The sequence below is a fragment of the Uloborus diversus genome, chromosome 6 (assembly GCF_026930045.1).
Source record: "Uloborus diversus isolate 005 chromosome 6, Udiv.v.3.1, whole genome shotgun sequence".
Lineage (NCBI taxonomy): Eukaryota > Metazoa > Arthropoda > Arachnida > Araneae > Uloboridae > Uloborus > Uloborus diversus.
Genome location: NC_072736.1, coordinates 59,737,501 through 59,762,583, shown reverse-complemented (window position 1 = coordinate 59,762,583; position 25,083 = coordinate 59,737,501). Strand labels below are relative to the sequence as shown.

General features: G+C 32.0%; 1 protein-coding gene across 1 annotated transcript in view; it reads left to right on the top strand.

The window, feature by feature from the left end:
- Positions 1–15,776, top strand: part of LOC129224418 (nuclear envelope phosphatase-regulatory subunit 1-like) — a 32,078-nt gene extending 16,302 nt beyond the window's left edge. Inside the window, exons 3-6 of the mRNA XM_054858866.1 lie at positions 1,264–1,337; positions 8,325–8,434; positions 10,224–10,278; positions 15,649–15,776. Coding sequence (XP_054714841.1) covers positions 1,264–1,337; positions 8,325–8,434; positions 10,224–10,278; positions 15,649–15,687 — 278 coding nt within the window. The 3' untranslated portion in view covers positions 15,688–15,776. The remainder of the gene's footprint in view (positions 1–1,263; positions 1,338–8,324; positions 8,435–10,223; positions 10,279–15,648) is intronic.
- Positions 15,777–25,083: the final 9,307 nt, after the last annotated feature.

The following is a 25,083-nucleotide window of genomic DNA, read 5'->3' as shown; positions in this document are numbered from 1 at the left end:
AAACAAATTATACCCAGCAATAGATAATAAATCATCATCACTTTCGGTAGCCCATGTCTCGGTAACTCCAATAATATCCAACCTCGCGTCTATAATTATGCTTTTCAATTCTTCCATCTTGTTCCTAATACTACGAGCATTTGTATAAAAAACCTTAAGTAGGCCCATCTTACTTTTATTTAATGCTGCACGATTATTTGAATCCCAACTGTTAAGATCTTTTCTCTTATTAGCCACCCTATTTCCATTTCTACTAAAATCCCAATAGTTCGTACCCTTTCGAGTTCTGCTCCTTAAACCATGCCCCCCATTCCAACTTAGTTTTTTGATTCTGAAGCCTCTAAAACCAAACCACTAACCATTTTGACACCTGTAGAACTCAGATGCAGGCCATCCCTAGCAATCCAATCGCGTTTACATTTACTCCACACATCAATAAACCTGATACTGCGCTTAACCCAAATTTCCTTGAGTACCAGGTTCATACACCTAGCCCGTTGGTTTAACCAACTCCTATGCACTCCATACCTGGGAAGCAAACCAACCACTTGGACATTTGCCGAACAGTTGGTTGCTTTGTCCAACAGGGAATCCCATTCCTTTGTAAACTCATCCTTGTTACTATGGCCTACATCGTTAGTTCCCACCCACAAAGTAACTACATCCTCTTTATTAAATACCCTCTTCTTTTCAGCAACCCTATTTACATCTCTCACCCGAGTCCCTGACAAACAACATCTAGCCACCTTACGTTTAACTCTGCCTATTGAGTTTCCCACCTCATGCACCATTGAATCTCCCAAAATTATACCCTTTGTTTCCCAGTCTGTCACCTCAGCAATAACTTTCCCCTTTACCTCTGGAATATTCCCACTATCTAACACACAGCTAATGCCCACCTCCTTTTTACTAACTTCCTCCTTTACCTCTGGAATGTTCCCACTATCTAACACACAGCTAATGCCCACCTCCTTTTTACTAACTTCCCCCTTTCCCTCTGGAGTGTTTACCCCATCTACACTCCTACAGCCTAATGCTAACTCACCCTCCAAAGTAAGCATCCTAACTCTGATTTCTGAGAGTTCAACACAGTTAGTGCAAATGAAATCCTTCTCAGACTTAATATTATTCAATAACCTCCTTTTCATTCTGTATTCTAGTACTGTTGTTTAACACTTAGTTTTTTTTTAATAATACTTCAGTATGGTTAGTGGTATGTTTTTTTGAATTACATTACAAGAAGCCAATCTTCTCTTCTTTTAGTGATGTTTGCTGTTGTCTCTCTCTGTACCGCCATAGGTGCTTGGCAGTGGCTTATGGACCCGCTAACATCACAGGTACGTGAACTTAATAGACTGATCATTAAAAAAAAAAAATTATTGTTGTTACAGTCAGGGTTGGCAAGTTTCTGCCGAGGTGGTTAAAACCACTGGTAGAAACCGGTTAAAACCGGCATGGCAAAAACCCCTTTCTGCCACATTTGTGGCAGAAACTGGCAAAAACTCAAAAAATGACATAAAAGAAATCTTTGATACCCAATAGGAATTTAGCATGGGAAAATAATGAAATGTTAGCCAAAGCACAATTTAATTACAATATCATTAAAAATCAAACATTATGTTTTTTTGCACTCTGCAGCTGTCTCAAAGAAAAGGTGGATTGAAAATAAATGATTTCTTAATTTAATATGAATAGAGGAGAAATAACAGAATACTCTCGCAACAGAAGAACTAGATGGCAATGCCATCAAGGATCCAGCAAAGATTCATGAAACTTTCATCAATTGTATATATTTTTTAAACTGGTCCACTATGTAGTAATTGGGATGGTTTTAAAATTTGACTAGAAAAATAAGTTTTTGGAAATAGGGTCAATTTGTTTTGTAAAGCTGTGATATTAGGTATAAAATCGAGGATCGGCAAGTAAAATTCTGGCATTTTCTTCTTGAGCACATGATAATTTTAGTTCCAAGCATTTTAGATGACGTGTATAAGTTAGCAAATGACAACCAGTAACTGCCTGTTTAAATCTGTATGTCACTTCTTTTTCTTAAGTGCCTTTAAGAATCTCGTCGTTTAGATTAATACAAATGTTTGGAGCATTTGCAGTTAAACAGTTCTCTTTCTGATCAAACTAAATCAAGGGCAATGAGTTTTATTTTTTACAATGATGAAATGGAATTGCATTTTTTAGTTTACTTAAACAAATATCATTTTGTAATTACTTGAATTAATGAAGATGCTTTTTTATTTTTCCCAGTTTCTGCTGGTTTTAACTGGTTATAACCAGTTTCTGCTGGCAAAAAGCCAACCCTGGTTACAGTAGGCGCCCCTTAATACAAATATACAAATACAAATACAAATGTGACGACCAGCAACAGGCTCTGGGCCCAGCTAGGCTGGTCCTAGTCAATTAATTAGTCCCCAATGAAGATCAATGGCCCTCTTAAAGCTATCCACTCCCTTGCTCATTACCGCCTCTTCCGGTAAGCTATTCCAAGTGCCCACGACCCGGCTAAAGTAATAGTTTTTCCTGATTTCCAAGTTAGCCTGAGATTTAAATAGCTTAAAACAATGACCCCTTGTCCTGCTTTCCCCGCAAAAATTTAATCCATTTACATCTTTCATTTTGATAAATTTAAATAACTGAATCATGTCCCCTCTGACTCTCCTTTGCTCCAGGCTATACATGTTAAGCCTATTAAGTCTGGTATCATAATCTAAATCTGAGAGTCCCTTTACTAATTTAGTTACCCTTCTTTGAACCCTTTCCAATACAAAAATATCTTTCTTCAGATAAGGCGACCAAAACTGAACAGCATACTCCAAATGAGGTCTTACTAAACTCCTATATAAAGGCAGAAGAACTTTCTTAGATTTGTTTGAAATAGATCTATTGATGAACCCAAGCATTTTGTTGGCTTTGTTACTAGCAATACTGCACTGTTGACTAAACTTGAAGTCCTGATTTATAAAGACACCCAGATCCATAACATTTTCTGCCTGATTTATGACTGAACCCTGTAAACGATATCTCATACGCTTATTTCCATGACCTAAGTGTAGCACTTGACATTTCCCTACATTAACTGCCATACCCCATTTATCTGCCCACTTAGTAATGTGATCTAAATCCTAATGATCCCCTAATGTTATCACAATTAATGTTATCATTTGCTTAACATTATCAGAATCACGCAGTCCTGGAAAACTTGTATATTAACATGTGTTAAAAAACTCTGAGTTTGTAATCAGTGTCTTCATTTATTGTTATCAGTTTTGTATAAACTTTCCATTTTTTCCCCTTTTTTGTTCTTCATTCAACAGAAATACAAAGGTTAACCCTGACAAGTAGCTTCCAGGAAAGCAAGTTCCCTTCTTATCAGTAAAGCTAGAGGATTTTTTCTCCTGCTCGGTTACATTAAAAACTTCACTCTAAACAGTCAAACATTTTAGCTGTAGAAAAATAGCGCAATGAAGCTGTCAAAGTAAAATTTGACACTTTAAAATGCTTTGACAATTTAACCGTGATGAGTCAAAGAAATGCTATGCTGCAGAATATTTAAGCATTTCTCGGCCGTTACTTTGTAAGCTACTAAAAAGTCGTGAGGGGATTAAAAAGAAAGTAAGTCTAAATGAAAATTTAAACAACAAGCAAAACTGTACTGGAAAAGAAGGTGCAGCTGAGACTGTTTTGAAACTGTGGTTTACAAATGTCAGGGACAAGGGTGCTGCTCAAGTTAACGGTTCGATAATGCAGCAAAAAATAGAGAAGATTTTGCTTTTAAAATGGGCAAGAAAGACTTTGTTGTATCGGAAGGATGGTTTAATCAATAGGTAAAAAAAGCTATTCCATTCTGCTAATTTAGTAATTTATAATTTAAAACTGCGTTTAGTTAAGTCATTGTAATTTTAACTTGCAGTTGTAAAAGTAAATGCTTCTTAATTGAATAAATCATTCTTTTGTGTGTCTTGCATTCTTTTCGGTTATTGTTTTCAAACGGTATTTGTCCCAAAGTGATGGCGCCTACTGTATTATTATTTTTTAGTTTAAATTGAATAAAGATACTGATGTAAACCTTGCCCACACTATTAAAAATTGATTTTAAAGTATTTATAGTTTGGTGTAAAAGTTTTTGTCTAATGCTGAAACTTTTATATGAACTGGAACCAAATCAGCATTTGTTATTTTATTGTAGAAATATCTGCGCTTTCAAATAGTCGTAACTAGTCCTTGAAAAAAGCTCATTTCATTCTTGAAAAGTATTGTCATGCTAAGCCTTCTCCAAATTCTATGTCATGAATGAGTTATGCATATTTCTCCTGTATAATTTTAAGATGGTTTTGTACAATCTATGATATGAATATAAAAAATGGTTTGAGGTAGTATTCTCTTATTCACTCAAATTGTGTTTATAAACTTTCATTTTAAAAATTATTTTACACAACATTTAACAGCTGCATTAAAATAGTGCAAATAGCAAATACTGTACTAACTCAGTAACCTTCAACTTAGTTTAAAGCATAAAATTTAGTAAAATTCATTTAAATTATAATTCAAGACATCAAAGTTAAGCTATGAATTGCCAGGGTTCGTACGCTCCTTCAAAACTCCTCCAATACTCCTTCATTTATGAAATTTTTTTGAAGGGCCTTTCAAACTCCTTCATTTTGGTTTTAACTCCTTCAAAACTCCTTCTTTTTTAGTTCAAGACTACATAATCTTCCTCTATAACAGAAACTTAAAATACTTCGATTGACAACTAACTTTGTCACGAAGGCAATTTTAATGTAGTAATTTCGTGCATTTATTTTTTTCGATTTACAAATTGATCATAGTTAATTCATAAAAGTTGAAGGTGAGAATTTTATTAGAAGACTAAGACATTTCATAAGTGAAGTAAAACATGCTTAAATGGTGTTTGGCTATTTTTTTCAAGTTTTATGATTATTGTTTTTCCCTCCATCACACTCTCAGCAGCAAAAGTCAGGTTGTCTAATTATTATTTAAATATTTAAAAATACATGAGTAGATATACCATATTAAGTGATTGCATTAAAAAAAAACAATTGTTTAGTTAATTGCAGTTATGATATTGTAAAAAGGGTCATCCACAAGTGATGGCATGCTTTGAGGAGGAGACGGGCTCATGAAATTGTGACAAGGGGAAGAGAGAGGGTGACAAAAAGTGACATCACACAGTTATTTTAACAATAAGTTTGTAAAAAATATAACGTGACAAGAGAAGTTTGGGGTGAAATTAGTGATGTAAAATACCCGGGTATTTATTTTTAGGGGTAAATACCCAGGGTATATACCCGGGTAAATACCCAAAATGGGTAAATACCCGGGTATTTATTTCAAAAATTTATATTCATCTAAAATACTTTTCTGTATGTATTCCATTATGTATATATACAACCAACCATATACAAAACAATAAATTTTTGCCCAAAAATTGCATTTTGATCACATATTTAAAGAATTATTGTGTGAAACAGCTTAGCAATCTAATATGATATTCAAATTAAATGTGTTGGATATGCCTAATCAATGTTGATAGCCAAATTTCAGATATAAAAAGCCATTCTACAAAAAGAAAAAAGCTTAACTGGTTACAAAAAAAAAAGCAAACATCAATTTTTTAAGGTCCTAGTCTTTTATAACCCAGTAATATGTCCCTGCATGACATCAAAATGTAACGAAATGTCGCTCAATTTATTATTACAATTTATTTACTTATATCTTATGCAGAAATTTCCTCCAAACTTAGTTCAATTGTTCAGGTGTATTCTGTATCAAACACACATATATATATACACACACACATAATATACATAAACATTTAAAATTCATTTAAAATTTTTAATCTTTTATTTTAGGGTTTCTGTTTAAAAAAGATAATAGTCACCTTTTAATACTACCTAAATTTTTTTGCAAAATGCGCAATTACTAGGGGATTTTCCCTGCCTTCGGATAAATGCCCAAAAAAATATTTACCTTCCCACCCTACAGGGGAGCAAATGCAAATGAGCAAGGCAACAGAAAAGAAAATTTTGCTTTTTTTTTTTTTTTTTGGTTTATTAATGTGAAAACTGTTTCTATATTTTCCATGATATCACTTAAATATCAATAAAATAAATAACACCATAGTTTCTTAATAACTTCTCAGTTTATTCTTCCAAACATCCCTCATGCTTCCTTTTTTTTTTCATTTTGGATATGACTAACCTAGATTGTGATTTTAAAATCCTAAAGTTCATAATGAATTGCTTATACTTCTCCAATTATGACATTTAAAAGAAAGGTTCTTTGGTTCACAATATGTTTCTTTCATGATTTCATCAAGTCTTCCAATAAAAAATATTATAAACTGTGTAAATACATATGTATATGTCAGTTTTACCAATTATTTCATATTTAGATTTAAAAAAAAAATTCTCATTCGCTTTTTTGCAATTTTTGTAAAATACCCAGTTTTTGGGTATTTACCCAGGCCTTGGGTAAATACCCGGGTAAATACCCAAAAAATATTTACCTACCCGCTGGGTATTTACCCGATCCACATCACTAGGTGAAATGTAACTTTGTGATAAAGGATGCAGATGGTCAAATAATATTGAAAAAAATTGTGACATTTAATGACACTCCATTAGTACTCCTTCAAAATCTCATTTTACTCCTCCAAAACTCCTTCATTTTATTTCTCAAATTGAGTACGAACACTGATTGCCATTTCATTCTAATTGTTGGGTAGAAAATCAACTACTTTTGACAGGATGGGAATAGTAAAAACTTTAGAAAGCAATTTTCTTGTAGATGTGAAATTTGTTTTCTTGTAGATGTGAAATAATACAGATCTTGTAATATGTGAAAAACAATATGTATGTATCCTCTAAATACATATGGGTCATTGTTCAAAAAGTAACTTTTCTGTCACACACCTTTTACTGTAAAACCTTTAAGGAGCAATTCATTGAACAATGCTTTTTAATTTCATCAAAAATATATCTACTTAAACCTGCCAACAAATTTTTAATAATAAGTTTTATTTTAATATATTTTTGGTTCACAACATGTGAATTTTCACCTCCGTGGCATGTCACACACCTGGTGTGACTGTTTATGTTGCTTAATAACTTGTTTAGTTAAAAGTACATACTTATTTATTTATTATTCCTTTCACAAATGTCTCAAATACTAATTGTTTATTGTGTTTTAGTTCGTTTTAGTAGCATAATGAATTATGTAACACAATAAATTCTCACCTTTGTTACCTAAACACAAAATGCCATTCCTCATTACCCGTGGCAGTACTGACATCACATTTTATTTTCCATGATACAGGAGAGCCCTCTTGTTTATTTTCAGGCATGTTTAACATGTGCAGATTGTAGAAACTAAGAAAAAAAATATTTCGCTGAAAAATGTATCCATTAGCTATGGAAAATTCCTCACCTCCATGACATACCAATGTCATTATTTCTGAGGTGAAAATAAATGGTGGAGGGGAAATACATCAATATTAGACATTCTACCAAAATTATAAATTACCAGTATGTTCTCAAACTTACTAAATAGGTACAGTAAAACCCCTCCTAACGGACACCACTCAAAGGTGGACTCTCATGAGGACAATTTTTGATTCCCTGATTCCATGGCAAATAACAATATTAAACTCCTGTCTTGCGGACAAAAAAAATTGTCCCGTTAGAGGGATTTCACTGTACTATTTTTTAATGCACATTTGAACTAAAAGGATAACTGAAAAATAAGCTGTACTTTAATTAAGAAAACTTAGTAATAGAATCCCACTAATCATTCATTGTTTGCACAATTAACAAAATTTCTACTTTGATATTAAATTGGTCTCAATTTTCAGACATTATTATTATTATTTATTTATTTTTTATTTATTTTTCTGTGAAAAAGGCATTTGTTTTATTTATTTTATTTATGAGTAAAATAATCGGAACTTAGCTAGGCCATTGTTTATGGTTACTTCTAGTAGGTAAAACTTTCATGTAAGAATGAGGGAAAAAAAAAAAGAAAACAAAAGGTTTCAAAGTTGAAAAATATTTGCATTCAAAAGTTATTTTCTGGAGAAAATGCATACTGTTTTTCAGCAAAAATGTAGCTTTTCACTTTTTTAAACTGAAACCATGATGATACAGCATCTCTTATTGGAATGATTACCCTGTATTTTATCTCATTTTAATCATTTTCAGCTTGACAACTCTCTTAAAAACTAGTGGTTTGGTTCAAAATTTTGAATGTTCCCCATATAGTTCCTCAATTTAATATTTCTGTCTTTGTTCTTGCAGGTTGGATTTGTCCAGTCTCTCCTAAATCATCTGTTTTTTAGTATCAGTAGTACTGTTCTCATTGTCCTCTTCCTGATGGGTATCCACAGGAGAGTTGTTGCACCGTCCATGTATCCTTAGAAATTTTCACTTTTCCTGTTCATTTATTTTTGCAGGGAATATGTTACCATGGCAAATACTTATTGTATCAGGGTAACTGTTATTACTATACCGAAAAAATCATTATCACGAAAATCTATACAAAAGATAGATGCTCAATCAAACATGTAAGCAGCTAAATATGTAAATGGTCATAATTTTGGTTACAGTATTTCTTTTCTTTTTTTTTGAAAGAACATGCTTGGATGCTCTGGGTAATTTAGTATAATGGGCCTAGTACTCATCATTCGCCAAAGTGCAACTCATTACAGCTCTAGTTAAACATGTATGTTTCAGTGTTCGCGCTCAACTATCCGTAACTTGGGTCCCAAGGACCCATTAATGAAATAGATTTGGGTCCTTTGGCGGAAAAAATGAGTCCCTTAAATTTTAAACAGAAAATCTTAGCATATAATTGAATAATATACAACTATTTATACTTAGGGAAAAGAAACTATCCACATAGTTATTTGAAAAAGGTATGAAATAAACTAAATTGGTTAATTTTGCCCTTTTTTTCTGTGATTATCATATGTTCAAATAATACACTTGCAAGATTTAGTTATTTGAGAAACTATTTAGTCAGTTACAATGAGGTAAACTTAAAATTTACTTTAAAGTTGGATTTTACCATGAAATAAAAAATAAATGCCTTTGATTGATCAAGCAGAAAGCACTCCCTTAACCTTTGCTTTCGTAAACATTTTTCTAGGTGAAAAAAAGCAAACAGCCCCCCCCCCCTCCATCAATTATCAATAGCAATTTCATAGAAATAGAAAAAAATCGCAAGCGAATTAACCCAACGCAAAAATTGCGATCGCAAAAACGAAACATTTTCTCACATGAGTATGAAAATTGCTCATTTGCAATCTTAAATTAGAAAATTTGACTTCATTTTGACTCTTTTAAAATATCTGTGTTGGCTTCGGTGCTACTTTTAAAATTTCGCCATTTTCAAAATGGCGCGATCGATTAATACGTGACTTTTGCAAGTCCTAATAAAAATAGCCCCTCAGAAATAGGTGAATTACTAGAAAATGAACAAGGTTAAAGTGCTTTCGTATAAAGTTCATATTCATAAGTAATTTAACAAGAAAAATGTTAAGTTCAGAACTTTGTGTTTTGCGCGATCGGGAAAATGTTCGCCATTTTTTTTTCACCCATCCTTTTATTGAGGATGCAAGATAATAATTTTCAAAAGTAATTCTGGTTAGATGAATGCAAAATAGATAAGCTTTTACTACTCAGTTGTCCTGTATCAATCCTGAAGATTGCATTGAAACCACTCTTACTTTTGATCTTTGTTGTTGTTTTCAGGAATTTCCCCAAGATAAAAGTTGAGGGAGAACTTATTCTTAGCATACAGTACAATGGGCTATTTATGAACTTGCAATATTTTGCTCCTTGAGCTCTGCCCAGGAGGTCACTGTAAGCTCCAGTCTTATCACTAACATTCCATTGACTGGTCAACAGTAGGGGTGTGTTTGAATAGCTGATAGAGAGATAAGGTCATTTTAATACTTTTCTGTTGATTCTCCTGGTCATTGAAGCTTAAAAGCATTCACTAGATAGATCTTCAGCATTTTCCACAATTTTTTTTCTGGATTTTATCTTTTGGGTGTTCTGGGTCCCTAGGACCGGAATTTTCGCGGAAGTTACGTCCCTTTCCCGCGAATTTGCGTAAAAAACCCGCTATAGCGCGTAAACGCGAACCCTGTTTAAGATTTTTTTTGCTCATATTTAATTCCTATACCATACTAGTATAGTATCTAGAGTACGCCAGGTGTTGGCCGATTTCAACATGTCCTGTGATGATGTAAGTGTTGTGTTATCTTATTTTTATATGACAATCTTGAAATTTTCTCAAATTTTAGGAAACAATTCAATTAAAATAACTCAATTCAAAATGTCTATATCTCACGTATGAGCCAACTGCCATAATAGCCTACTAAAAAAAATAATTTATACCAAAATTTAATGAATTTCAAATGGAGACTCATTTTAGTATTTAGAGCAACATAGTGCTAAAAATGGAATAAATAATTTTAACTTCTTTCTTTCACTTCACCAGCCAGGTCATTATTAATATTTTATGAATTAATTGTTTCAATGATATATTTGATACTAGTGATACCAGCATGGCTTTACCGTAATTGAATATTTAAAGGTCATTTGGTTTGCTGCACCTACAGTTAATGTTTACAATGCATTTTTTCCCCAGATCTCTTCATTCATAAATAAGACTTATAATATGGTTAAAATTAGCATTATTAGAACAGTAAAACATTTTCAAGCGGCCTCCTGTTTTAAGCGGCCACAACCCTTAATAGCCAATTTTTTAGCCCTTTGATTTAATGTTAAAAACAACCCTAGCAACAGCCAAGAAGTGAGTGCGTCCATGCCATTTTTCAGGAAAATCAATTCACTTCCTGTTTCTAATCTACAGTCTATCAGTTCAAGGGGAAGACTTACTGGCTATTAAGGAATTCTTATAATTTGAGTAAAAATGTCTCTTACGTTTATTTTATTTATTAGTTGGTCAGTGTGTGTATGTGTGATCTGGGTGGCAAATAGCACTGTCGAAGATCATTTATATGAATCTCAAACAATGTATTCAAGTTCTGAGCAATATAAGCACGGAAAATCGGCAAGAGAATTAAGAGTACGATTTTGAATTCATATCAGCACAGAACAGCAATAGAGTGCCTTGATAAATTACAGTGCCGACTAAGAAAAATGTCTTCTGGTCAACAAGTCTGTTAAAAAAGGCGTTTTTTCAAACAAATCTATCACAATCAATATATCAATCTAATCTCAAAACATTGGTTTGAGTTTGATTCAAATTAACTAATCAGTTCACTGTGTGCATTATTAACGTTTTTAGAACAAATAAACTTTAGTGCTTTTCAGGCACTAATTCCGCTTTTGACGATTAATTTACTAATACGTTTTGTAATCATCTGCAAGCTAAACTTTTAACTGAAATGATTTTGAGGACAGTAGATGAAGTCATCAGAAATTTGGATGCAACGACACATAAATTTGTTAGAGATTTTTATTTTGAACTGAAAAACAAATTTGAAACAGCTGTTGGAGAAGAATAAAAACTGTCACAAAATGTATCCTTTCTTCAAAAAATGAAAACAATAATTAAATAACATACCATTTCCCCTCTAAGAAAGATCTCAAACTTCACTTTTTATGTTAGATTTGCTTATATTACGCATTGTAGAAATTGTATTGCAACAGCCTAAATTTTACGGAACAGAGAGGGGCTGCGCCGAGAGGTTTCACTGTGTACGGAAAAACCAGGGCTGTGGAGTCGGAATTGAAGAGTCGGAGTCGGACTGATTTTGGGGTAAAGGAGTCGGAGTTGTTAGAAAACATGCCGATTGACTCCGACTCCGGGCTTCTTTTTCTTTTTTTCCTTTTCACTGACTTTCCTTGCATTTTTTAAAAACTGACTACCTATTTGTTCGATTACATGTATTAAAAGATACTAATGAGAAAATAACTGCCATTATGGCAATCAGCTAGCTTGAGTGCTTAGTGAACTTTCTGTAGCTGTCCACTAGTTTGCTTGCTTTTCGACTTAAGGGGTCTAAGGACCCTTAACCTTCAAAATTTTCGACTTTCTGGAAAAAATATATGTTATGCATATTTTAATTCTGAACAATTTGATACCTTATTTATTACCATACGCCAAAAACTTTTCAAGTTATTGTAAAAATGCGGTAACTTTTCCCATAGAGATTTGTGTTAACAGCAGCTGTTTAAGCCTCTTTTTCTCAGGTGCCGGTTTCTTCGGTTTCCTCGTTTTGCGCCTATAATATCTCAGAAAGTTTCTTACATATTGCCGTAAAACTTTTCATACTTGTTTGTCTGGTTTGTATTTATGACCTAAACCTAAATTTGTTTTATTTTTTTAAATTATTTTTTTATTTTTTGAAATTTTACAATCATAATCAAAAATTTCCAAAATTTTGGGCAAAAAAATATATTTTTTTTAATATTACCTTTCATTTTTAGTTAAAATTTAGATTCAGATCATAAATATATACCAGACGAACATGTATAAAAAGTTTTACGGAAATATATAAGAAACTTTTTGAGATATCATGCGCGCAAAACAAGAAAACTGAAGAAACCGGTACCTGAGAAAAAGAGGCTTAAACAGCTGCTATTAACATAAAGATCTATGGGGAAAGTTTACGCATTTTTACGATAACTTGAAAAGTTTTTGGCGTATGGTAAAAAATAAGGTATCATATTGTTCAGAATCAAATTATGCATAACATATATTTTTTCCAGAAAGTCGAAAATTTTGAAGGTTAAGGGTCCTTAGACCCCTCGACTTAACTAATAGCAACTGTCAGCAAACGGTTTTGTTGCCTAACGTTTTCAAGTAATTACTTTCAAATAAAAATAGAAATATAGTGTTTTGTTCGATCTCAGTTATAAAATAGAAAAGAAACGTAACAAATTAGTAAGTCGAGGCCCGTAGCTAAGGTTGAAACGTTTAAGGGTGATCGGCAATTCTGGCGCGAAAGCACGAATCCAAATGATCCGATGAAATAATCTAATGTTTTTTTCTTTATTAAGGCTATTTCTATAAGCTTGGTTCTCACTAAAAAGTATGGAACAAAATAAGTGTAAATGATTTCTTGATTACAACACTTAATTAATTGCAGTTAATCTTAAAATCTTCATATTAAGGTTAATTCTAAAGCAGCCAATAAAATTTAAATTAAAAATTTAGCGAAGAAGAAATATAGGTATAATAAAAGCTATTCGTACAAATTTGTATACCGCTGCATTTTGTGTAAAATTAGCTCCTGACGTATATGTGCCCGATTTTCGTGGAAATTTTATTGATGAAATATAATTTAAAATATATTCACGAAAATTTTCTGAATTAAAATATTTATATTTTTCATAACTCTGAAATTAACTTTGGGTGTCATCTACCAGATGGGTGTCACCCAGAGCAAACCACCCCCTCTCAATAACTTGGATTTAGAAAAAAAGCTTTTTTCTCTCAAGTTACAGCTTTTAAAAATTGAAAGCACACGATTTGATCAATATCTATTTGTTAAACATTAAATGGGGGCAAATTACAGATAATCCTTTTTAAATTTTTTAAAAGGGATTTTTAAGTCATCTCACTTTTTAACTCGTAACTATTGGAAAATTTGATTTTTAAATTGAATTTCTAACGTTGTATTCGTCTTGGGTTTACAATAAAAAACAAAATGCGAAATTGTCATAAAAAGGAATTAATATTTCAATCTCTGTTTAGAGGTTTTCCCCCTTCCCCTGAAGAGAGGGAGTTGAAAAAATACAATTAAAAAAAAAATCTGGAGTCGGAGTCAGGGTCGGCCATTTTCCTTCCGACTCCACAGCCCTGGGAAAAACTGGGACCTCATGAAAAAAACATGAAATGCGGGAAAACGTAAATTCAGCAAACCTAAAATTGGGATTTCACTATAGTATTTTTTCACTGAAAAACTAAGTTTCACAATAAGTGAACCACAGGAAGTAAAAAAAAAAAAGAGTTTTTGCTGTAAAAATTCATTTAAGGCAACTTTATGCCAGGTAGAAATGAAGCATTTTGGGTTTTTAAAATTAAGAAAATTAAAATAATTTTTTATGTTTTTAATTTTTGTCAAAACTAGTCTTCATTTATAAGAAACTAGCAAAAATACCCGGCGTTGCCTGGGTCAGTAATAATTATGAGAAAAAATTGTTACTTGCTTTTGTTTTCTGTTTTAAGTGAAAGAATTTAAAACACGTCTTTTTGACGTGATTAAAAATCGAGTTTCTTCCTTACCCATAAAACTAAAATAGCAATAAGTATAAAGAACGAAATAAGTATTGATTTAGAAACGAAAGCACGATATTTAAGCATATACAAATTTCCACAGTATGAACATGGAATCTAAAACCTTCTCTGTATGGCTATTGAAGTACGAAGTGTTTAAAAAAATGTAGCCGTGCTCGTAATCCCCTCTTATACTTGCTTTAGTTATTTTGGGAAATTTTAATCATTGTGGGCTCTTGGTGCGATTTTACCGAATTTGCGGGAATCGTTTTGGGATACCTTCGATGATGCTCCCCCTCCTTTCCTTACTTTGTAAAACGATATGATATTAATTTTTGTTACAGAGATATTGTCGCAAGATGCTGAGATACTTTTGGCCACCATAAAATGGCGCTAAAGAGTTTCATCCGAAATGCTCTCAAAATAAGTAGTAAAATTTGGCGATTGTTTGAAATTGTGCAAAAAGGAAAATTAATGGAAGTTTTTGTGTTGTTTATGGATTTGCCTAATTTAGTTGCTGGATTTTTTAACACCATAAAAAAAGTTTTTTTAAAGATTCTTTGATTGGCGATATTTTGTTTATATGGTGAAAGCTAAGAAACATTATGACGCAGTCTTTGACTTCAAAAACCGTGACAGTTGAAAAAACTGCCAAATGCATCCGCTACTGAAATCTTTCTGTATTAATTTTGACGAGGTTTCTGCTGTTAAATTGGATAATGATTGAAAAATCCAATCAGCACAAATAATAAAAGAAAAAACCCATTAATTACACTAAAATTCCGTTTAAATGGAAAATAATCAACCAAATCTAGTATTATTAGCCAATCTTAGGGAAAAAACGTTACTTTAAGATTTGACTTGAGAAAAGCCTCAAACAGTCAGACGAAACACAAAAACATTCAACAATTCTAACTATGAACTGGGAGTTGAGATGATACACTAAATAATGAATTGGGTTGAGGAAAGCCTTCGAACATGGACCAAAAAAAGCTCATAACTCGTTTTTCATACAACTTAGAACTTTCTAACAGATGCCATCTTCAGCAGAAAAATAAACGCTTTCGACGGACACACAATTTTAATATGTGCACCTATTTTTTCACCGTCATATTGGGGCATTTATGCAAAAATTTGGGCAAATTAGAATAAAAAAGGAACTATCAATCGGATTTTTTTCGACCTGGTCTACAAACCTCCCCAGTACCAAAAACAACAAACGGTGAAAGTTTCAGCCAAATCTGCCGGGTAGTTTCTGAGATCTTAGGGAACAAATTTACCAAACTCCATTTTTATATATATATAGATTAATGTTACATCTCCATCCCAAGTATATGAAATAGTAAAATGTATTTTCTTTTTCAGAATGGGAGATTGATCCTGAAGCCCAGGCCGACCACGTGACCCCCAGTCTGTATAGACCCCATTTAGTGATGATGGAAGGAATGTTTCTTCTTTTGTAATATTTGTAAATATGTATGAATGAGTCATTTTTACAATAAATCAATATTTAAATTTTGTGTGTGAGAGGTCTTTTATTTCTAGTATTGATCTCAATTCACTTTTCTTTTCTTTTTTTTGGTGAAAAAATTCTGATAGTCGAAAAGGTTTCAAAGAAATTCAAATTGAAAATATCGTAAAATATTATAATTCTATTAGGTTTAATATACAAAACCTGAACAAAATTCGATAAAGAAAACTCATTTAAAACGATTAGGAAATAAGATCGTCCAAATAACTCTTAATTAAGTTCTTTATTCAACTTATGTCATCACAAAACAAGTTTCAGAACAATGCGATATTCTGTTGTGCTTTCTAAATGGGGTATGCAATTTAATCTTCTTGTCAGTTGGAAAAAGCTTGAATAGTAAACTGAGTCTGAATACAGCTAAGTTACATACTGAGTTCAAACATTAATCAAGTTGTAAAAATAAGAGTTTGAGAAAACGTTTTGAAGAAAAATATCCTTTTATTCAGCTTCTAACATGTAAAAAGTTAAAATTAATGCAAAAGTATTAATTCCAGTTCAAGGAAAAATTAAGTAAGTTAATATTAAACATTTAAACACATCACATAGAATGATGTCGACAACGTTCTTGAAACAGTAATTTAAACTAGAGGCCTTTTTTTTATACTTGCTTCAAGCTAACACTAACTGCAACAACACAAACTGGATGACACATCACAAAAAAGTTGTAGAAAAGTGAAGAACAAATTTTCTAGCATGATGCATTCATTATATACCATTCATTCCATGTGCAGAAGATCAGCTCGTCGAATATGCATACTACTGCTGTTTCTAAACATGAAACACTCATGAAGTTGCAAATAAATGAACTTAGATAGAAACTAAGGAGGTACTACAGGTGAGAGCCGAATGGGCCTCCCAAAATTAAGTAAAGAAATTGATTGAATAAGAATTTAATATTTTTACATTAATTTTGGAAAATTCTCATAATTACCTTGAGCCCCTACCAAAATAAATTTCTATAAACGCCCCTGATGCAAACCTTTTCCTTTGAGTGAGTCGTCCGAGTGACTTAGAAAAAAAAATCAGGACAGTAAGTAGTCTGTAATGTTTGATAGTATTTTTGAATAGGACTACAGATTAACTCTCCTCTGAAAAGTTACATGCATCAATTGTTCTGTACTTGATTATCAGATGTAATCAAATTCACTGGTGCTTTTTTTTTAATGGAAAGATAGCATGAAAAAGGCCAATGAAGTTTGATTAATGTATAAAATGCGCAAGTTCCGATTCCTAGAGCCCTATTAATGATATGCAAAAAGTTGGGACGGATAACTGCCTCAAAATCATGCATTTATTTAGGATGGAAATTTGTTATTGAAACATTACTGTAGGAGCTTATGTGTATAAAGGTGTCCCTTCCATCCAACATTCAGTTCCGTAACATATATTACTGCAAAATGATTTTTTGCTAACATTAAAATGAAGTTAATATACTAACAATAAAATTGTTTTAATATGAGGCAGTGAGTAGCAAAGGGGTGTAAGCAGGGGCGTCGAAGTCGGGAAATGAAAGTTTCAAGAGTTGGAGTCTCATTCCCCTCAAAGTCCGCAACTCTGCCAGTGCTTGACAAGCCAGAGTTGAACTGATTTTGGGGTAAAGAAGCCGTAGTTAAAGGTTCTAAAATCGGTCTTTTTTCCTTCCGATTCCACAGCCCTGGATGTAAGTGGACATTTTAAAGTTTGAGTAAAACACTTTTAAAGTTCCGGTCCTTGGTAGGCTTTCATTGAAAAGTTTTTCAAATCAGGCTGTATAACTGCAACTAAAGTGTGTCCCAACAGCTTAGAGACAACAAGGTTTTCATGTTTTACAAGTTGAAAAGAGAAGTAAAAAATTCAAAACAATTTAGAATCATAAAAAATATCATTACAATATTAACACTTTATATAAATTATGCTCAACAATCAGACTTAATGATAAAATTTTAAACTTAAATTTTACTGACCCAAGACAAATCATTATTTTTCTTCAATGTTCAAATTTTTAAGCCATTTTTCTAATAACTTCAAAAACTCGATCAGGCATACTTAAAACAAAAGTTTGAAGAAGAACTTCTGGCTTTAATGAAAACCAACTGCGTTCAATTTGCAGCCTAAGATCTTGAACTGTTGCAATCTGCCTCCCATTAGCATTATATATCTCGAGCTAATTTTCCCCAGAGGTTCTCTATTGAGTTTGGGTCAGTCCATAAGAGTTACTTGGTTTTGTCTAAACCACTGCAGTGTAGATTTAGACACGTGAATGGAGCAGTTGTCTTGTGGAAATATCAGTATCCATTGGCTCCCTCCAAGTAATTGTCCAAATGGAAGTAACTGTACTTCAAGCATTTTCTGATAATCTTTGGAACATTGACGACCTTTTAAGAAAGATATATCGGTTATTCCATTGAAAGAGAATGCTCCCCACACCATGAGTGAGCCACCCCCTTGTTGTCTGCTGAAAAAAGTTCGGGGTTCCTTGCGAGTATTGTGCCTATAATACGCCCAACCATCAGGACTATTGATGTACCGGATCGTTAAAAAAGTAGATCCGCGGATACGGATCATTACTGTCAAAATCCACGGATACGGATCTCAATTTTTTTTTACCCAATTCAACTATCCATGTGTAAAATTTGTTACGGAAGGTATTCCCGTCAGAATAATGACAGTTTCTTCAAAAAATATCAACTGCGCAAAAATATAATCAAGACTATGATTTACTCTTTAAAGAAATCTCCGTTAAAATTGAGGGAGAGTTGGAAGGAATGAATCAGCACTGCATTAATGACTAGATGGAATGTGAAAAATTATTTCTAGCTTAGTCGGTAGATGTAGGATACAGGAGCAAGAGTGTAAAGCTGCTACAGGACAGGCTACAAATTTTTCCCATTTTATTTCAGCATAAATGCAGCGCTGACCCATTCCACCGAACTTCTCCGACCGACGAAATACAGAGCCGGGAACACCTTTACAAACAGTAAATAGAGAATTTAGTCTCGCTTTTTTTAAAGGATGCTGAGAAAAACAAAAATGAAGAATAACAGAAACTCCAAATCGATAACAAAAACTAATATTAAATAAAAAATTAAAAAAACAAAACATGTCCCAGAGAGCCGACCTCATATTAAGATGAATTTCGCAGGTCAGAACACACATTTGTTAACAAGTATGAACTGGCAGCAGGTAAAAATTTTAAATCATTGAGCTTTTTCTCATCTTCTGACTATGAAATTGCTACTAATCATGCGTATAAAGGCTTAGAATTGTATTTAAAATTTACTTAACAAGATATCCTCCTAACAAGATAACTCCTATTGTATATAAGTTGGAAGTGTCAAATAAATATTAAACGCAGAAAACTGCGTTCTGTCAATTAGGGTCAACGTTTTGAATGTGCAAGTAAGTTTTTACTACCAAAATTGTGAAAAACGTTAAATCGGTTTTTAAATAAAGATCTCCGGTAATTAAAGTTCTACAAAAACGAGGCCAAACTAAGAAAACTTTCAATCAAGTCACCTTTTGAACAAAAAATGAACTATCAAAATCGGTTCATCTGTTTAGGAGCTACGATGCCACAAAAAGACACACTGATACACACTTTTAAAACTTATTTCCCCTTCCTTTTTGCAACGGGGGGGGGGGGGGGGGGGGGGTACAAATTGGCTTCTAAAATGATACCTTATAATTTAAATAGGGAATAAAAACTAATTTAAACGGAATTTAAGAGTCTTTTATTCAAATATTTAAAATTTTTTAGAATAGAAATGATCCGTTTAAGATCCGTCAGAAAAGTAACGGATACAGATACAGATCTTTATTTCCCATCGGATATCCGCGGATACGGATACGAATTTTTTTATAAATTATTTTTTTGCCTAATTAATCATGAACATAAATCAGGTCAATATGCATAGTGCTGTATCGAATCTTGTTTTGTTGTACAAACCGAAATAATCTAAATCAAGCAATGTGTACCGTGTAATGTCAAAACCAAGTCTTACGGTACGAATTTTGTAATCATTAAAATTTCGGTACATTAAATTATACAAAAACGAAAACTGAGAACTAAATCATGCAATGACCCCACTGATCCAAAATTAGATGAGCTATAAATGATATAACTTAATTCTTTTACATACCTCAAATTAAAACTATATTATACACAACAAGAAAACTTTCTTTATTATAAGAACAAAACTCATAGCATCTGAGATTTTCTGTAGCAATGAAGTTTGTCTAAGCAACAACAACAAAACAAAAATCTTTACTAATAATAAAGCTGAAAGTCTGTCTTTGGATGTTATGCCTGTTACGTGCATAGCGCCTAGATCATTTGACCGATTTTCATGAAATTTGGCGCAGAATTAGTTAGGGGTGAGCACCTCAAAGCGATTTTTCGAAAATTCAATTTTGTTCTTTTTCTATTCCAATTTTAAGAACATTTTACCGAGCAAATTATCATAACGTCGACAAGTAAATTACCAAATTATCATAACATGGGCGAGCAAATGAACGGAGCAAATTGGCGAGAAATTCATCATCCATTATTTGTAAATATACAGGCGAGCCAAATGACCTTTTAATTTTCTACTGCGGGCAAAGCCATGCAGGTACCTCTAGTGTAAAATAAAATAAATGAAACTATTCTATTTATTTTATTTCATATTCTAAACTATCTTTCGACACCTTAATTTCCAGGATAATGATGACTTTTGAAGTGTCAGAAGAGACATTCTCTCCCATTCCTCCTGAACAGCTTTCCAAACGACTAGGGTGGTTCAAAAAAACTTTTTTTCAGCTAGAGTCCAGGATACCCCTACTTTTTTCAGACCTACTAATAGTATTACGCTGTAAAAGTTTTAGCTTCTAACTCAAATTTTAAAGACGGTGCTCAATGACTTCTTAATTTAACATTAGCCATAGCATAGAAATGTTACAAATTTAGAAACATTTAATTTCCCCAGCTATTTTTTTTGTAAATAATTATTTTATTGCAATGTCTATGCATAATACTAGTGTATATTATATGTAGCGTTTTTTATTTTCAATGAATTTTTTTAACCCCCCTCCCCATACTAATGAAGTTTGGCGGAAGGTGTTGAGTACTCTCTTTCAGTTGAAATAGGAAGCTAAAATTCTTCCAGTATATTGCTATCCAAAAGTCTAAAAATATTGAGGGGTGACCTGGTATCTACGAGAAACCTTTTTTTTTTTTACATGTATTTTTGAACCACCCTAGGGACGACATTTGGATAATGCGGATTTTAAAAGTACAAAAATCCACAAGTGATACAAAAGATTTAGTAGGGATATCAGTGAAGGGTATAGCCTTGATACCGGTTTTTTGTTTCATTTCTTTTAGGAAATTTACAGTGGATTTTGAAGGGCGACAGCTAGCTTTGTTTTGATGCAGTTCCACAGGTGTGGGTAAAGTAATGGTATATCATTCAGAAAAATTGGTGATAAAATATGTTCCTGATAGTATTTGGAGTTATTCTTGACATTTTCCCCACTCTCTTTGTTTTTAATTTGCCACTACATAAAAAACTAGCAACAATCATGAATACTCTAGGAAAGCCATCTTTCGATTCTTCGGACTATGTACTTAAGTTTTTTTTCTCCCTTTTTATGATAATAAATGGCTCTTTTTTTTTTGTTGCAATCATTTAAAGACACCCATTATTCATCTATTGTGAAACTTTTTTCTCATTTTTCTTTGGAGGAGAAAAACGATGCACATTGCATTTTTTTCGTTTTCTTAAGATTTAAATCAAGTTTATCATTTTGTTTACAGTTGACACCAAGCATTTTAATGATTTTGCAACTGTCCTTCGACTAGAGGGATTTTCTTTTAACATTAAACAATGTACTTTTGCAACAGCAGTTGCAGTACCTTTGCAACATAATTTTGCAAGGGGTTTGTTCTTTCCTTGGATACTTGTTTGGAATTTTGGTCCCACTTGAGATTCCAATTTGACTTTTTTTTTCCCTTTATTGTAGATGATATTACCTATCGACGTTTTAGATATCACAAAACCATGACTCTCGCATTATTTTTGGGTAACAGAATATGAATATTTCTCTTTGGAAATAGCGTAAATATAGCCTTTGAACCACTGCTTTGTTAAGAACGCCAAACAAATATTTTAAACTGCAGACGATAATTTTGACTTTTGAAAACACAGTAAAATTGTAATTATTTCTTTTGCAGGAAACAAATTTTTTATTCCCGCTAATCAAAATTGTCTAAAAATGTGCAAACAGCCTCTATATCATCCATTTCTTAACAGTGTATAAAACAAAAATAAAATTCAATCTTTTAAAGTTTGTTTTAACATCAAAACCATGTAGTATAAAATTCAAGTTTTGTAGCATGTAATATCAAAATTATGTGTTCTACAAGTACTGTGTTAAATGAGAGATGCCAGTACATTAAAATAGCTTTCAATTTTCGAAACAATTAAAATATTAGACACAAAAAGATTGAAATCTCAAACATCGCAGCAATTATTGCGGCAAAGTAAGCGTTCAACTTGTAAAATTTCAAAAAGAGAAAACATTAATATTTTATTTTATATTGCAAAAAATTATTAAAAATTGGTGGAAATTTTGTTCAAAAACTTCTGGACTCTAAATTAACAAAGTGTTGAAGAATTAAAATGATTGAGACATTAATTAGAAAGTAATTATCAGTGACGACGGGCCCAGCCACTAGCTTGCGAAAATAGCAGGGTTGTCTTATTAACTTAATAAAGTTATTTACTTTGTTTTTTTTTTAATGAAATACATTTTTGCCTTCAAATTCTGGTAATTGAATTGTTTTTAATATTTTAATACATTGAACTGTTTTTAATATTTTAAATGCATAATTTTCTTAAACTTATTTTTTAAAAATTATCTTATATAATAAGTACCTATTGGGAAGTGGGTCGCTGTTATTTTTAATGGTCAATGGCTCCCAGTTAACTATCATTTTGCAAAGTACATTACATTTTAAATTGATTGGTTTTAAATGTTATGCATCATAGAATGATAACTAATTCAGACCTTAATAGAGCAGGTGTTGTTGATTCAAACCTAAGTAATAGTCTGAGAAGCCACTTTATATCCAGATCAAAAACAAAAAGTAATTTTGTTGGTCCACAGAATAGGTCAAGCCCCAGATAGCCTCAGAAGTGATTTTATGCGTTATAAAAGATCCTCCCATACTCATTTCTCGTAAATATTTTTGTTTAGCAAAAGAGGAACATAATTCGGCAGAGAAACTTGCAGCATCTGTATTTAATGCTAAATAAATACATAAATAATGATGTCATAATATTCTGTTTTGAAAAAACATAGTATTTTGACATTAATTTTACTGTATGTTTGCTTAAAGGTATTTTAAACATGTATATACGTCATTTCCATCCTGCCATGATCATTACCATCCTTCCAGAGTCATTACCATCCTTGCTACAGAATTGCTTGTCCTCAAATTATTAATGTCTAATTTTTTAAATAAATGTATTTTAAATAGTTCGAGTGAAAATGAATGATGTAATTCATTCAATATATTTATAAAAAAAAAAAGAATCTCAAAATTATTTTTAATTTATTAAAAGACTTAAAATGATATATTTGTTTTTATTTTCTGTCAGGCTATTGCTGGTACTTAATTGTAAACCTTAAAACCACTAATTTTTTTATATTTTTTAAATTTCTACATGATTTTTTAACATGGTATGGTAATGACACTTTTTGTCCTTTTTACAAACTAAAGCATCATTATTTGCAAAATAAATGTACATGTTTCATGAACTATCGTAGTTTTACCAAGACACATATTTTGTCTTTCAAAAAAATGCCAAACTGCATCCTGCCTGAAAATTTCAAAAATTAAAAATTCAGGATTGCAAAATTCCACATTGCAGGAGAATGACCCATGAATGTCTCCAAGCATTTAATTTGACTGTTTCATTGAGTTAAATTTTTATTAATGTGATATATAAAAAGGAATCACACTCAATAGCCTATTCTCTTTATTATTATTACTTTTAAGTAAATTATAATCTAGAATTAATTGTACTAATACTGACGGCCCTGCTTAAACAAATACTGTCGGTTCCAAGAAATATTATTGGATTAAGTGGGGATTTTAAACATTGCATCTACGGCATGGGAAACATTGGGTTCCAGGATATTTTATTCGTATGAGCAGGGTATTCGTTTATATGATGTTAAGCAGGGCCAACAGTATGTAATTACCTTTTTTTTTTTTTTTGGATTTTTTAAAATAAAAATAATTATTCTATTTCAATGAAATGATGAATTGACAATCGATAATACATATATTAGAATTATATACTAATTTTATTACATCATAACAATAAATTTATGTATCAAACATATGGAAAAGCAGTTGATTTTCATTTCGTCCAATTTTGTCCATTTTATCCAATTCCTTCCGGCTTCCCAGAATTTTACAAAAAAAAGTGGACAAAATAGCAACCCTGGTAAATAGTTCCAACTTTCTGCTCCTGAAAGCTTAAAGTATTTTAATGGGATTTGAAGGCAACAATGCAAGTCAAATGCAGAAAATTATGTTGTAAAATTAATAACAGTGGCATGGTTGCTAAGTAAAACATATTTTCTTCCAAACTGCAAGAATGCACTTTGGCACAATCAAAAGTTAGTGCTTAAATGGAAAAAAAATCAGAGAATTGCTTTATTGGAGACAGAAATTGTTTTTTGACACAGAATCTGCACTACTGTGTTCTAGATGAGAAATAAATAAAACAAAAACAATATTTTTCTTTAAATCCAGGACAATATGCTAAAAACTAGAAAATCACCGGTCATGGTATGACAAGTACAAATTGCTCTTTTATTAGAAATATGTCCTGTACAATTTGATTTGCTCAAATAGATATAAATGTGAGAGAAATATCCAGTTAATTTGACTTGTTAGCTTAGTAACATAATAATAGCTTTGATTTCATATTTAATTTATAATAGTTTAAACTTACTGAGTACAAAACGCTCAGCAGAATAAAACATGCCTCTTGTTTTCCCCCAATATGTTCAATGCATATTTTTTTGAAAAACAAAACCTATCTCCCAAAGTACATCAATTACTCAAAACTGAGAGGCGGGGCAATTCTCCCTCCCCCCTTGACCACCTATTCGGCAGGTCAATTCAAAAACTTTATGTATAAAATTTATTTTTTAGAAATAATTTATTTTACTTGAAATATCTGCAAACCATTATTTGAACCTTTTATAGACATCCTGCATGGACAGATTTTCAA